Raw genomic sequence first — 14,930 nt, 5'->3', positions numbered from 1 at the left:
CCAGGACTATCCGTTGATTTGTATTGAGCCCGAATTTGCAAATATTTTAGTGTGCGACACTCTATCGAGATGGCAGCACATGTTCGAGACGCACCAAACTTTAATTTATTAAAAATCAGCGTCTCAACCTTGTCCTCTAAAAAATATGTCACTGAGTAGAGAAGAGCTAAGAGAACACGCCAGTACTAATCGTATAGAGCGTTCATGTGTCTTGTGCGAACAAAAATCACCCATAGATTTCTGAAGAAGTGATTCCCCTTAACTCACTTACTCGTATATTCTCTCTTGTTCAGCAGCGAGCATCCACCTGCAATTCAAAGTTTTTTTCTCGAATCCGAGACCAGTGATCATCCACCTGCAATTTAGTTTTTTTTTTCCTGGAATGTTTCCTGATATGCTGTCACCCACGGACATGATCCCGGGAATCCCAATACCCCCAACAACACCGAATATCTTATCCGAATTTTTACGTCCGAGGGATGTCCCTCGGATATCCATCGGACGCACGAATCCGTTAGGACATTACTGGTACATCCAGAGGACATTCAGTGTTGTTGGGGTCGAATCACAAGAGCCAACTTTTTTGTTTTTCCTGGTCACACACCCACAGCATAATGCTTTTAGGTTAAATAACACAGTAATTATGAGTAAATTTGGTTTATGCTCTGCAGATCACAATGGGGATAACAGGAACGGTCCATCTGTTTACAAACCCCAGAGCATAAAACTTCACCCACCTGCTTCTCGTGCACGACGGTCAACAGCTCCCGAACGTCCAATGTTCTCGCTGCCCGCCAAGTCCACCTGAGACACAAGAGCAGAGATAAGAAAATTGCGGGGACAAGAAAATATTGCCGGTTAACAGACCAAGTTGAGTTTCCCGGTCTTTAGGAGCTCTTCACCGTCGTCAGTGTTCTCGCGGATGTGAACGGTGATCGAGAACACAGTGTGACTGCGGGAGGACGTGGCGTTCATCAACGTTGCTGCAGTCTGACGCTTTGCGGCTCCTTTTTCCAGAATGAAGAAAACCTCGTCGCGTGTATGCACAGTGATCTCCTCCAGACCTTGAATGATGACAGAGCCCTGAAAGATGGATGACGCACAATCTTTAATGGGAAGCAGCAAGTTAGACACATGCAGGTACTTGAGGAGACAGATATTGGCTTGATTAATGAAGTATTGACAAGGCCCTTTAAATTCCATATGGCTAGGAGAAGGGAGGCAAGAAGTTTGGAAACCACAGAATGTGGGAAGTGGAGACGGTAGAGGAGGTTATTGGTGCACATTTATTCCTCTGCATGGCACATTTCCTACATACACTTAAGCGTTCATGTAACAAATTTCACATAGAAATTATATCTTCAAATTGCTGACCTGTTGAGAAGAATGAAAAGTACTCAAGGGACTCTACGCTGCACAACAAAGGATAGTGCCGTTGTCGCCCTCATCTGCTTCAAGATGACAACCATTTTTACATATCAGGGTGTTACTGCATTCGGCACATTTTATCCTGTTTGCCATAAAGGACTAAGTAGTGAAGCAAAAGCTAGCACAGGCAATGGAAAAGCAAAACACCAGCAAAGGAATAAAAAGGGCTTTGACAACACTGCTCAATTTCATAGTTCCATACTGGATTGTGGCAGGAACATCTGTCTTATCAAGACACGCAACTGTCACAGCAATTCACATTACAGTCACTCTTCCCAACCACATCCAAAATTTTCCAACATGTCGCACCTTTTTGGTGGAGTCCTCAAAGATTTTGAGCCTCGTCGTGTCCTCGTGGGCACTGAGCAGGTCGAACAGTTCTTCGTTGTATAGTTCGAGGAAGGAGACACGGATGGTGAACTCTAGGTCCAAGCCCTGGAGGGTTTCGAACAGCTGGTGAAGCGTTCGCGGTATAATGCCGGCTGATGGGTCTTGGTTCCAGCTTAGGTTCATGTTGGATCGTTCACCCTCCATGGTGTATGTCTTCCCTGTGCCTGTCTGGCCATAGCTAATAAGAGGTAGCCGATTATGAATACTGGATGCACATAGAATGTAGAAATTGTTAACACAGAAGACATTCTCGCAGAATCAAGAACTCTTAACTCTTTCTGGTTCCACATGGAATTCACCCCACATCTGCAAATTTGCTACAGTCGACCCCCGTTTATCCGGACGGTGCCGTTCCCGGCGAAATCGTCCGGATACCGGGGCATCCGGATAAATGAAACGACCGAATAGAAACGTCCTACAGAGCAAGGTTTAATTAAAACTCAGAAATCTCGTCAATGACAGCTGTTACATAGTAGAGTAGGCACCCGATTCCTGCAAACTTTTGCTAATTGCATACAGTTGAGCCACGCTGTTGCGCTGCTCGAAGAATGTCAGTGCTGACGCAAAGTGTCAGTGTCGGAGCCTTGTTTCTCACTGGCGTCATCGGCACCGTCTTGCTGCACATCATCTACGGCAGTCGCAGTGAGCCTCTGCATCAGGGATCGCAGCAGGCACTCGGGCTGGAGTTTTCCCCTCTAGAACCGGACAGTTGCTCGAGATATTTCCAAATGACTCGACTGGTCAACGTGACCCAACGCACACAAATAGAAAAGGGGGTCATCGTGCACGGTTGTCTCCCCTACGGAGGAATGTAGGTCCCTGACGTGTGACGGGGAATAACCCCAACACAGCGAAAAAGGTGACGAAGCGGGGTCAGCGTCTCCTCTTACTCATGGTAGTCCGGGTAACTGAAGCTGGATTACGAGAATTTTCCACTTTCGTTCTCTGGAATTCTTGTCAGAGTCCGGAAGCTGAAGTCCGGATAAACGAGAACAAAATACGTGGAGGAAAATCCGTTCCCGTGCCTTTTGTCCGGATACCGCGGGATCCGGATAAATGAAGTCTGGATAGACGGGGGTCGACTGTAGTAGCACTAATAGTTGCATAAATGAACAGCGATAAATTCTGGAGTTTTGTCACAGTGGGCTTCTTAAGAAACACGCACAAGGAAAAGGGACAACACAGGAACTTACGCAAATACTGTACAGTTATAGCCCATGAGGACTTCGTTGATGGTGGGCCCCATGACAGCCTGGTACACTTCAATCTGTTTACAGGTCAGCACCACAAAATATAGTTATAGTTCAAAAATTGCTAAAAGCATTGCATATTTTAAGCACCTTTGTCACCACCTATCTCACCTGCTGAGCTGTGCCAGGAAAGACATGGTCAAAGGAGAAGGCCTTGTTCCTATCTGGGCAAAGACGGTCCTTGACGAGGACCTCTTTCTTGTCCTGTTTTACTTCGACGACGGAGGCGCTACCAGATTTCTTCTCACTGGCAGTCGGTGGCCTATACATAAACGAAATGTTCTGTAGCAGCTTTACAATAGATTCCACTCGTCTCCCTCCCCTGGGTGCACCGAGCCGCCACTTCAGAGCAGGCTGACCACAGCTTCCCCCCCGCCCCCCTTTACAACACACCCATCTTACGAGTGCATCACCAGTAAAGGCCTATGCGGTTGGTGAGCACGAGGAAAAATAAAGATCTTATCTTATGCTTGTACGTGCATGGGTGAGTCTGGTGGTTTGGTTACATTTAAAGAAAGCTCTTCATGAAATCGTTAATACAGTCAACAGCCACAACGTTTTATTTGTAACAATGCCTCTGGCCACGAAGGTCAACAGCAAAAGTCATGGATCATGCGTCCTTGAGTTCCAAAGAAAACCGTCACTGTGCATCCCATGTGGGATTTCAAATGCTATAGGAGACGCTGGTTAACGGCACTTGAGTTCAGGGTAGAGGTTGACCGTATGCAGTCTGACGTCGTGTCTCTCGGTGCACGCTGACGTAAATATGCGGTCGGTGGTAGTTTGGGGAAGTATCGAGACTTGCCCGCCACGAAGAAAAGATGTACAGGGTGTGTGCTGTCAGTGACATTTTCACTCGTGACGCGATAACAGCATAACTACTACGGGGAAGAAGTTAAGCCAGAGAAACCTAGAAACAAAATTATTCACTGTGTAGCGGCGGAGTTTGTCCGTTAAGTAGGTATCGCGGGCGTGCTACAACGACCCAAGGACCACTCGCCAGTGAAAACTGACATACCTGCATCGCACAAAGACTTGAATATGTTGGTTTTTCCTCGACATGCTTGCACAGAAGTGTACGAATAAAACAACAAGGGGAATATAAAACCAACAAAACCGGCTAAACAATGCACTGCTCTGCGCGTTTTAAAAGCGTTCCATTCCACGGTGAGCGCTCATTGGTTCACAGTCGTCAAATCCAGCCAATGAAATGAAAGAATAGCCGGTTGCAGCGCGCAGCGCCCTCAAATATTGTCGATGTTTAACATTTAACCTCCATGATATTTAATACACGACATTATTAGCTATGCAAAAATTCAACCTGATAGATTTTGGGAGGAACTTTGAAAAGACCATGAATGAATGTGCGAAGAAAACTTGTTATCACAAGACTCACGGGACAAGTCAAGTCGTCTGCTTTCACACTTCGCAGAGTTCTCTTCATTGCCTATTTAATGAGTAGAATTATGGCTGAAATTGACATCGCAAAGGCGTTACAAACAGTCAGAAGCAAGATCAGCGCAGCATCCAAGCCACAGCAGAGACTTCAACCGCGGCTTGTTGCTGTTAGCAAGACCAAACCAAAAGAACTCATCATTGCCGCTTATCGGGAAGGCCAACGACATTTCGGTGAAAATTACATCCAAGAGCTGATCGAAAAATCGAACAACCAGGAGATTCTGCGTGAGTGTCCGGATATAAAATGGCATTTCATCGGACGAGTGCAAAGCAACAAAGTGCCGAAATTGGTTAGCGTACCCAATCTGTACGTCGTCGAGACTTTGGACTCAGAAAAACTGGCAGCTGCTCTGAATCGAGGATGGAGTCAACGTAACAACCCCACACCATTGAATGTCATGATTCAGGTGAATACGAGTGGTGAAGTTCAGAAAGGTGGTGTGGAGCCTTCAGAAACTGCATCCCTGGCCCAATACGTGGTTAAAGAATGCGCGAGTTTGAAGTTCTTAGGGATCATGACAATTGGAATGGCAAGCTACGACCCTAGTACGGGTCCTAACCCCGACTTTGTGAACTTGGTAAAGTGTCGAGATGCGATGTGTGAGAAGTTGGGTCTGGACAGTGGTGATATTGAATTGAGCATGGGCATGTCAGCTGATTATGTGCATGCAATTGAACTTGGAAGCACGAATGTAAGAGTAGGGAGCACTATTTTCGGCCAGCGCGACTACACTGCAAAGAAATAGAGGCAACTTTCGAGGTACGCCGTGTGTCGTGAACATGGAAGCAATTATGTTGTACGATAACGAATAAACATTGTGAATTGTTTCATTACAAAGAACATGAACTTGCAGTCTGGTTCAGTTATGTAAGAAATACGTAGCTCTACCAGAAACCAATTGGCATGCTCCCACACCTTTCTCATTCGCTAATTAATCCCTTTTAAATCCTCATAAAAATCACTTATATCCAGCCAGAATTTTTATACAGTACAATATTTTTGCTGTGGCAAAATAAAACATAAAGAAATAATAACGCATAAGAAATAGGGTCCTCGTACTGCCAAGAGCATCGCAACGTCATTTCGAAAGACAACAATAGAAGACGTGAGAACAGCCATTATCTGAAATTTGGCAAAATAGTTTAAATCAATCTCTCAATTTGTATTTTTGGCAGCGGCGAGTTATTAAATAAATCAAATATTGCACATGGTATTATAATTTGTTGTGTTTATCAGCATATGATGTGTTACACGTACGGTTGGACTTTTTCGGGTTAAACACCTTTACCGGATTCGGGAGGGAGAAATTGGGTGCTATTTTTAAGTTTGTAAGTCTGTGTGAAATCAGGTTTCACTGATACATTCGGGTGTTATCGGGTTATTATGTTTTGCTTTCTGTCCAACAAGCTACATACTTTGCTTTTTATAGACCAGCACCAATCACACTTACTGTTGCCCTCAAATAGTATCTACATCGCGCATTCGTATAAACTGCTAGCAAATAGTGCACACAATATGTCGTTCAACCTGATACGCTATTGGAATTCGGGGGAAAATTGGGTTTAACCCGAACTGGTCCCAAACTGATTCGGGAGGGAATAGTCGGGGGAATTGGGTTTTATTAAAAAAACGTGGGGCCTAGTTATACAGTGATACGAGTAAATAATACTGAGATTCTATAAAAGTCTGGCCTTTCTCCATCCATTTGCTCCACCATGCATAGCAACTGTTGTAAATCCAACGCTGGCCAGAGGAGGGGGGGGCTACGGGTCTTCAGCCATTCCGGAATTGTAGACGACTAGTACACATGCGTACAATGGTAATCCCCCTGTAACCCCTAACCCCTAATAACCCGAACATGCCTTCTTAGCACAAAGGGTGGTTGACTTCCGTCTCACCCCAATCATTTATATTGTTACGTCTAGTATCAGAATGCCCACAAAATCTCACAATCTTTCTTTATATGGTATGGCTTTTGTTTGTGACCAGGGATTTCCCTACACCCCCTCAGGGGGGGTGTACACCCTCCCTGCATTTTTGCAACACCCCCCCCTGAAATTTCTCAGGTGACCCCACCCAGCTCGGCCACGAACACGTTCTGGTAGTGAGTCCGGCGCAGCGAATTACATCCTGTGCTGTCAAACTTGGGCTGTAGGACCACAGTCATGCAGATGATCGTACGATGCATTTGTCCAAAATCATTTAAAAGTGACTGTGCAATGCATATATTGCGAGTATGTACGAGCAAAAATGCGTGCGGGCACGCAAACTCAATGTGGATCATCAAGAGCCATTTGCGCCCAACTCAACCAAGCGAGGTATTCTAACGTTTTCACCGTTGATTCCTGGTGTTCGTTGACAAGATGGTAGTCTCCTAACTTTGTCGGTCGTGTGATTATGCACCTTAATGTTGGAATGCCGTTCACAATGAATCTCTATTCTAATGTACTGTGTTCTAAAGTAATGACATGTACAAATAAACCGGGAAAGCTGTGCAGATATGTCACCGTTGTGCCACGATTCTTTCCGTGTCTAAGAAAAATTCCGTAAGTGGAACCTTCACCAAGCATGACTCCCCCCCCCCCCCCCTCCCCCCCCCTTGAAAGCTCGGCACCCCCCCCAGTAGTGAATTTCTGGGGAAATCACTGTTTGTGACAATGGTCATGGGGACTCTCTTTTTTTTCTGGGGTGCTCCGATGGGCCTTGGCCAATATCCTGAGCAGTGAACAACAAATTGAAGGCGTGGCAAGTGAGCTGGAGTACTGTTGGCAGGGGTGTGTATTGTCGTCCTTTTTCATGTTTTTCTCTGTTGTTTACCTCAGACGGAAGGAAATTTGGCCCTATCTCAAGTAAACCACAGCAAGATATGCTTTCCTCAAGAGGACTACAAATGACAATGAAGTTACGAAGCAGTAAATGTAAAGATATTTGCTCAAAGGAAATATAAACAGATATTGTAAAACACTTTTCAACAAAGTTTCAGAAAAGTTCAACAAGGAATTTTTCTGTGGCGGGTCCTGCCTTGGACAGCATGCTATTGCACAACCAAGGTCAATTCAAACTCTATGTAACGACAGAAATTGAGGGGGGTCAAGACATTTGGACTTCTCCCCCTAAATCTGCCCCTGGTTGGAGGATGGTCAAGCAGGGTTCCCGAGCTCTCGTGGAAATATTTCGCTTTTGCGGGTGGGACGTTCTGTCGGAGCGAGTATGTAACTGGTAAATGATTAGCTACTTCCTAAAATTCATTAATTAACCAGCGCGCATTTGTCTCCTTCTTTTGTCTTGTCTTTACCGCTGGTTTTCTTACACCTATCATTAGTTAACTTTTAATTTGATGTTTCGAGGAAATCTCATATAACGGAATGGGATATAATGGATATAAGCAGAGACCGTTTATTACGATCTTCGATATAACGATAACTCCGATATTACAATCAAATTGTCGGTTTCCGTCAGCTCACCCATTGAAGTACATGTTAGACAGGCAAAAATGGGAGAAGTGTAGCACTCGCAAGTGGATAAAATAAGTATTTAAAGAGATTGAAACATTTATTTCACTGGAAAACAAGCTTTCGAACGGAGTCCGTCCTTCATCAGGTGCGATGCATTGAACACTTGGTAGAGATATTTATACTCATGTACATCAGAGAAAGGGGACAACGAAGGTGGTGAGGAGGAAATACAAATTCTTATTAGAGAGGACTAAGGGCGCGAAAAAGAAAATACAAAAGAAAGCAATGTACAGTAGGAGCGTTACCGGAGACAAAAAACCGTTGAGAGATTTCAGGTGAGCGAACATCGTAAAGAAGACCGCTGGAAGAAATATTACACTGCTGGGGTTTGAGAAAATATAAACAATGGCAGCCTCGTGTTTAGCCTGCATTCTAACGTACAGAAGCTGAGAAAAGGCATTTGTACGCTTCTGTATAAGCTTCTGTACGTTAGAATGCAGGCTAAACACGAGGCTGCCATTGTTTATCTTTTCTCAAACCCCAGCAGTGTAATATTTCTTCCAGCGGTCTTCTTTACGACGTTCGCTCACCTGAGATCTCTCAACGGTTTTTTGTCTCCGGTAACGCTCCTACTGTACATTGCTTTCTTTTGTATTTTCTTTTTCGCGCGCTCAGTCGTCTCTAATAAGAATTTGTGTTTCCTCCTCACCACCTTCGTTGTCCCCTTTCTCTGATGTACATGAGTATAAATATCTCTACCAAGTGTTCAATGCATCGCACCTGAAGGACGGACTCCATCCGAAAGCTTGTTTTTAAGTGAAATAAATGTTTCAATCTCTTTAAATACTTATTTTTTTATATGTTAGACACAAAGGAACACAGCCAAAGACGAGGCACGAAGACTTGACCCTACAACTGGCTGTGTTCCTTTGTGTCTAATACGTACCAACTACCCCACATGAACATGTTAGTGAAGTACATGTAAATGAGACATATATAACGATCGCCGCAAAAGCATTTGCTAGCGCGTATAGCGATCAAACTTGTCCCGTCGGCTGCGTGAAAATTGAAAAGCAAATTCCACATGTTCATTGAAAACAAATTACGGTCGCATTTTCAAGAGCTTTAGCCTCCGTGAGCATTACAGTGAGAACGCGGTACCTTTATCCGCGCATGACTGCCGGGCCGGGCCGACGGGGATACAAGCGCGCGACTTCCAATTTAAGAGGCTCGCGAGACGTAGGTTCCCTCTCTACATCGTTCTCTTGCCATCAAGTTTTTGTTTGTTTGTTTGTTTGCTGAGTGCTACGACGGCGTCTGCGGTCCCGAAACGCGTCTTGGCGAGGAAAGGGATATGGCTCGACCCGAAGCTGCACGTGGTAGACGGATCTTGTACTGGTGCAAAACGTCGTTGCGAGGTACCGTGGCTTCCAAAATGTGAGTTGGCAGACAGTTGCGTGTCGCCATCCAAACACGCGTCGACAAATTACCCGTGGGCGAGGCGCTTTCTGATGGACAATGCAGTTCCGATAGTGAGAATGATGATGATTGCGGCACTGCATATGACAAGCAATGGACGAAGTCGTCGATCTCAAAAGCTGCGGAGCCTCACGTTTTTTCGGAGCGTATATGTCATCCTTGGAAAATTCTTCGACACAAAGCTGTGTCCTTTGTGTGTTCAGTGGCACTCTACTTGTGCCGTCATACTTTATTGACGTGATACCCACCGGCGATTTCGCGCAAACTCGTTTTTAACGACACTCTGATATAACGATCGGATTTCGCGTTCCGGTATGTGTTTCGCGTGGCGATATATAACGATCGGAATATCATTATAAACGGGCTCGACTCACCCAATTTTTAAGAGATCTTTAAATGCACACGTACTTGAGGCCAACCGCCAAATTTTTACTGTGCAAATGAGCGGATACTGAAACCAACCCCTTCGTGAGCGTAGGAAGAACAACGCCCATTCCACGTCATGCGGCACGTGGTTTCGGTTTCGGCTCATTTGCGTAGTAATCTTTTGCGATGGATCTCAAAGTACGTATTTGTTTCAGGACTTTCTTCGAAAATGATTGTTTGAAATGTCTTTGAATCTGCTATTCACATTTTCCCAAAAACGTACTGCTAATGAAAAAGTTAATTAGTGAATTTTCGGTAATTAGATATCTAGTATACTCTTTCAGACAATGTCTTCCTGGCCGTTTAACCAACTTGCTGCTTCATATGCTGCTAGCTTTTTATTTTTTATTTTTTTTTTAAATCTGTAACTTAAAATGGGAAAATGGGGATCGCGCTGCATTGGCTTATATCTTCGTAAAAGAAAAAAAAAATACAAGCACACATTAAATATGTGTGTTACGATCCGTCGTCGCAACGGTGCGTTTTCGGCAGTATAGGCAGCGTGCCGCATTTATTAATGCCCACAAAAAGGCCCACATTAGTGCATTAATGCCCACAGCAAAAATATTGCACTGCATAAAAATTCCGGCTGGATATAAGTGATTTCCACGAGGATCTAAAATGAATTAATTAGGAAATGAGAACTTAGGTCCGCGATTCAGAACAGCCGCCATGCAGTTTCTCTGAGTCCAAAGTCGCAACGACGTACAGGGCAGTTTGTTGCTTTGCACCCGTCCGATGAAATGCCATTTTGTATCCGGACACTCACGCAGTATCTCCTGGTTGTTCGACTTTTCAAAGTTTCGAATTTTCATCGAAATGTCGTTGGCCTTACCGATAAGCGGCAACGCTTTTGGCTTGGTCTTGCCACGGTCCCTTGATATATCATAGGTGTACCGAAGGAGGCACGAGGCTAGAGCTTCAAGGTCACTCGTGAAAATCATGCACCCTTTATTCGTAGGTAGTCATGATTTTTCTCAGATGTCATATGAACCTCTGAAAACCCGCGCAGTCTGCAGAATCTGTCTCCAGGAAAAGAGGAGAGGGGACTTTGCATTCCCCTCCTTTGACCAGTTTATGGCAAGCAAGAGTATTCCAAAGATTTTTTTTTTTAAAGTGGCACTTTTTTTAAAAAAATCTTTGGAATACTCTTGCTTGCCATAAACTGGTCAGTGCATGTTGAACATGCGCTACACAGTAACACAACACGCACAGGACAAGAACTTGTCCTGTGTTTTCATCTGCCTTGTGTCGTATAGCGCTTGCTTAACATGTTTTGACTTGATGAATTTATCTGGCAAGCAATTGCAGTCTATGGTAGTCCAGGGAAAAAAGGAAAGCTTAAAAAAGTCAACCCCACAATTATGGCTTAATATCGTATTGCGTGTGGGATGCCTGTCAGGCAGTGATATATAGACCAATCCCAGTGTATACAAAGTTTAATATTCATCGATTACCAGTTCCAATCCATTCATTGCTGATGAGTTCCTTTGGTTTGGTATTGCTAAATGGCAACAAGCTGCGGTTGCATTCGATGCCTTGCCAGATTGAAATTGCTGCAGACAGACACAAGCACAGTTTTGTCATTATTGACAGCGCATCAGGCCGCGCAGATGTTGCTGATGTTGGTCTGCACACGTACATCTTCACAAAAGGCAATCCCCATCTGATCAGTTGCTCTGTGATGCGGTTGAGTGGCATCAGTGTGTGCGCTTCTCGTGGTAGTTATGGGAGCAAGCCCAGTTTCATTTGTCAAGCTGTCCAGGAGCCACAGTGCAAAATCTTTTCGTTGTGCCGTGTGTTGTCACTGCGCTTTCGAATTTACAACACACTTGGAGAAAGCAGCCCCCTACTTCCGCAGCTCCACTTTCCCTTCCTCTTTGTTTCTTTCTACTCAGCTCACACGCTTCCGTTGCGCAAGTTGTACACAACTGCACTGCAAGCCACCTATGCTGATCATTCTTTCACATTGCTGACAGTTGCGACGCAGTACACAAAGGACAAGACAGTCGATGTCGCACACTTTCAACCACTGATTTACGACTGAATCAAAGAAAATACATCAAGATATCCGAACGAGACTACACCCCGCCATGTTGCCTCCTCTCAATTACAATTATTTCACAGGAGCTCATTTTATTTGCCACAAAACAAATACTAAATACTTGAAATACTACTTTTAATAAATACTTTCTTCGTATAATCCTTAAGGCTATGGTCTCACTCCCCTCTTCAAAAGAGGCAACTTTGTACCAGACCTGTAGCTCTCATTTTCGTCTGTTGGTGGTGAAACTGATGCCATTCGGAAGCTATGATTCTTGACTCGGGGGGACCGTCTTCCGATTTTCGGCCAGGCATGCGGTTGCGGCGCCATACGGCCTGGAACATGCCAGTATCTCCGATTATGGGTGGTCTTTGTACGAAACTGGCGCAAAAGGGAGAGCAGATAGCGGCGCACAATTTGTTGCGTTGTGTTGTTCTGTGATACGTGGAGGGTGGACCGTCTCGCTCTTATTGATATATGACGCCGATAATCCGGAAGCGCCTTCAGAAAAACATGAAACAATGCCTTTCTTTGGCTTCCTGCTTCAAGGTGTTCTAATGTCACCACACCAGCCTAGAAGTGGCAGTGGATGGGCAATTATGCGCAAAACAATTGCTGAAAATTTCAGCATGATTGGAAGAGCATAGCGCAGGTTATTACGTTCCCAAACTATTCCAAAAAACTCCGACCAAACCGAAACTATACAGGATTTTCGTTGGCCACATCGTGGCGGAGCATGTAACTACCGTGTGATCAACTCCAGTATTCTGCGAAAGGTGGCGCTTGCGTCACTTGTGTTCGGTACGTCACGTTAGTTGTGGTTGCGTTGCGCACTGCTCTGGCTGTGCGCCGCTGTGCTGCGGGACGCATTCATTCGCGTCGTGCTGATTGTCGTGTTCTGATTTGAACTGTTGATACTGCGGTAGGCTGCACGTTCATAGTATCGTTGCTGCTGCCGCTTCGCACAAACTGGAAACGCGCGGCAATGACACGGCCGTGCAAGAATCCTCGGAAACCGCGGAGTTGCGGTCGGAAATCAGTCCGCAAGCTGCGTCGGCGGCTGGCGAGAGAGAAACGGTAAGTTGTAACCAAGGGATTGGTAACTTTGTACTGGTGCAGTGCGCTTGCTCTTATTTATTTGTTATTCCCCGTAGGCAATCCAAGCTGTGGCATTTGCCCCCCTTGTATGGTCTTAGGCATCAGTGGTCTTAGTCTAGTGTCATTGCCTTGACTCTCGGGGCAGGACTGAGAAGCACCTGTATTACGACTCACCCCCGATGATTTTTTTTTTTTTTTTTACAGTCTGAGGTACAGCACAGGAGTAAAAGGTTGAGGATGGACAGCGTTCTCTAGGTTTGGAACTGTCTTCTGATGTGTATCTCACTTCGATATTTCGTTTCTGCCCATGAGAGCATTGCGAAGTTTTTGTGCATTTTGACTTTTTCAGATTACCACAGTGGTGCCAACTTTCACTTGGGCTACCCAAGAGCGTACGATGTGATGCGGTTCAGGTCGACCCGGATGTTATCATAAACATTATATGCATTTACCAATTTCTAATGGCTGTGTTCCATCTCCTCTTTTTCTATGTTTGCTACACTGCCTCATCCCGTTGTTTTACCCTCGCCAAGCGAATGGGCGCTTCCGCAGTACGGTGAATTCAGCATGGGCATGTTCATAGCAATATCACAATGCCCGTACTAACGTACCTGAAATTGGACCCGTACATTCCTTTAGTCTCACCATGTGTTCTCGTCTTCTTTATTTATTTTTTTTACCTTCTCCAACGTCCCGCGGTCTCGTGCAAAGTTATCGTATAGATTATTCTCCCACAAAAATCCTCTAACACTTTGAATACGTTATGCAAAAGCAGGAAATTGACCAACTTGCGCGAGATTTCCGACCACTGACCTGCTGCAATCTGGTTAGCATGGCACACGGCCAGAGGAGGACAGATGACCGAGACAAATAATGGGAAAGCGCGCCCGTTCACATTCCTTCGGTTGTTGTACCACCTGTCTAATTGTAAAAGCAAATCGCGGGGGAACGCATAAGGCTGTTATTCGAAATGTGTCTCTTCTGTGCTTCCTTGTTTGTTTTTCTCGCAACGTGTCCTCGGCCTAACATATTGGCCTTGGCTCATAATCGTTGTTGTGAACGAACTAAAAATCGTAGAACCCTATGTTTGCGCCTAGAGCAATACGTGCGTGTAGTGTGCCTGTGGACCAAATCTAGCGGTACAACGAACGACTGTAACATTTCGTGCAGCACTATATCTTCGGTGCGCAAGTAGCCATGGTCTCAAGGGAATATATATATTTTTCAAGGGAATATATATACAGTTCTATAAAACTGTAATCGGTATCATCAACATAATTATCGTAATGAACCTAATTATCGCAATACGTTGGAACAGTTGCACACCTCGCCGCGCATGCTCAATCATATTCGGTTACTGCAAGTCTCACTGACATCCTGCGTGTTAGATAAAGCTGTTAGGGGCAACACGCAGGCTCCTACAAAATAATTGTCACTGCTAGGCAATGAATGTGAACACAGAAAAGGCTACGAGCTAGTTCTCTTGCGCCTCCCAAACACACGCTTCTTCGTGTTGTTCCTTTTTTTATTTTTTATTTTTTGCTTCATTGTTTCTAGTCGAACGGAAGGAACTGACTGAATTGACGTATGAACTGACGTATGACTGAATTCAGGTACCGTCTGCACCATGCTGAACATTCGTTATGTAGGCAAGGGGATTTTGTCGGTCAAATCCTTTTTTATGGCAAAAAGAAAAAGAAAAGAAAGAGAGAGAACAAGAAACAGCAAATCGTGATAACATTTACCTTTTTTTTGGGGGGGGGGGATTCATAAAATTAGATTAGGCATCTGCTGTAGGACTACTTCTGTGTTATGTATTCTTGTCTTTCGCATTGCACGATCTCGAAAACCTTCCGTATAACGTTCCTTCCATCTGCCGACGTCCTTGATTCTTGCAGGTG

The 14,930-nt window shown here is 44.8% G+C and overlaps 2 protein-coding genes and 1 long non-coding RNA gene across 3 annotated transcripts in view; 2 read left to right on the top strand and 1 right to left on the bottom strand.

The window, feature by feature from the left end:
* LOC135388287 (kinesin-like protein KIF11) overlaps nt 1–4,266 on the bottom strand; it is a 37,010-nt gene extending 32,744 nt beyond the window's left edge. The window contains exons 1-6 of the mRNA XM_064617726.1: nt 4,087–4,266; nt 3,180–3,330; nt 3,012–3,085; nt 1,738–1,996; nt 868–1,083; nt 738–804 (exon numbers count right to left, since the gene is read on the bottom strand). Of these exons, the coding sequence (XP_064473796.1) occupies nt 738–804; nt 868–1,083; nt 1,738–1,996; nt 3,012–3,085; nt 3,180–3,330; nt 4,087–4,130 (811 nt within the window). The 5' untranslated portion in view covers nt 4,131–4,266. The remainder of the gene's footprint in view (nt 1–737; nt 805–867; nt 1,084–1,737; nt 1,997–3,011; nt 3,086–3,179; nt 3,331–4,086) is intronic.
* Nucleotides 4,267–4,364: 98 nt separating this feature from the next.
* Nucleotides 4,365–5,746, top strand: LOC135388286 (pyridoxal phosphate homeostasis protein-like). Its single transcript, XM_064617725.1, has one exon. It carries the CDS (start codon nt 4,427–4,429, stop codon nt 5,270–5,272), a length of 846 nt encoding a protein of 281 aa, XP_064473795.1. The 5' UTR covers nt 4,365–4,426; the 3' UTR covers nt 5,273–5,746.
* Nucleotides 5,747–12,762: 7,016 nt separating this feature from the next.
* LOC135390031 (uncharacterized) lies at nt 12,763–13,491 on the top strand. The gene is made up of 3 exons (XR_010421669.1): nt 12,763–13,008; nt 13,234–13,284; nt 13,379–13,491. It is a non-coding gene; the product is annotated as an uncharacterized LOC135390031 (long non-coding RNA).
* The last annotated feature ends 1,439 nt before the right edge of the window (nt 13,492–14,930 follow it).

This window comes from Ornithodoros turicata, chromosome 3 (assembly GCF_037126465.1).
Source record: "Ornithodoros turicata isolate Travis chromosome 3, ASM3712646v1, whole genome shotgun sequence".
Lineage (NCBI taxonomy): Eukaryota > Metazoa > Arthropoda > Arachnida > Ixodida > Argasidae > Ornithodoros > Ornithodoros turicata.
The sequence above is the reverse complement of the archived record's forward strand: the minus strand, read 5'-3'. Positions and strand labels throughout refer to the sequence as shown.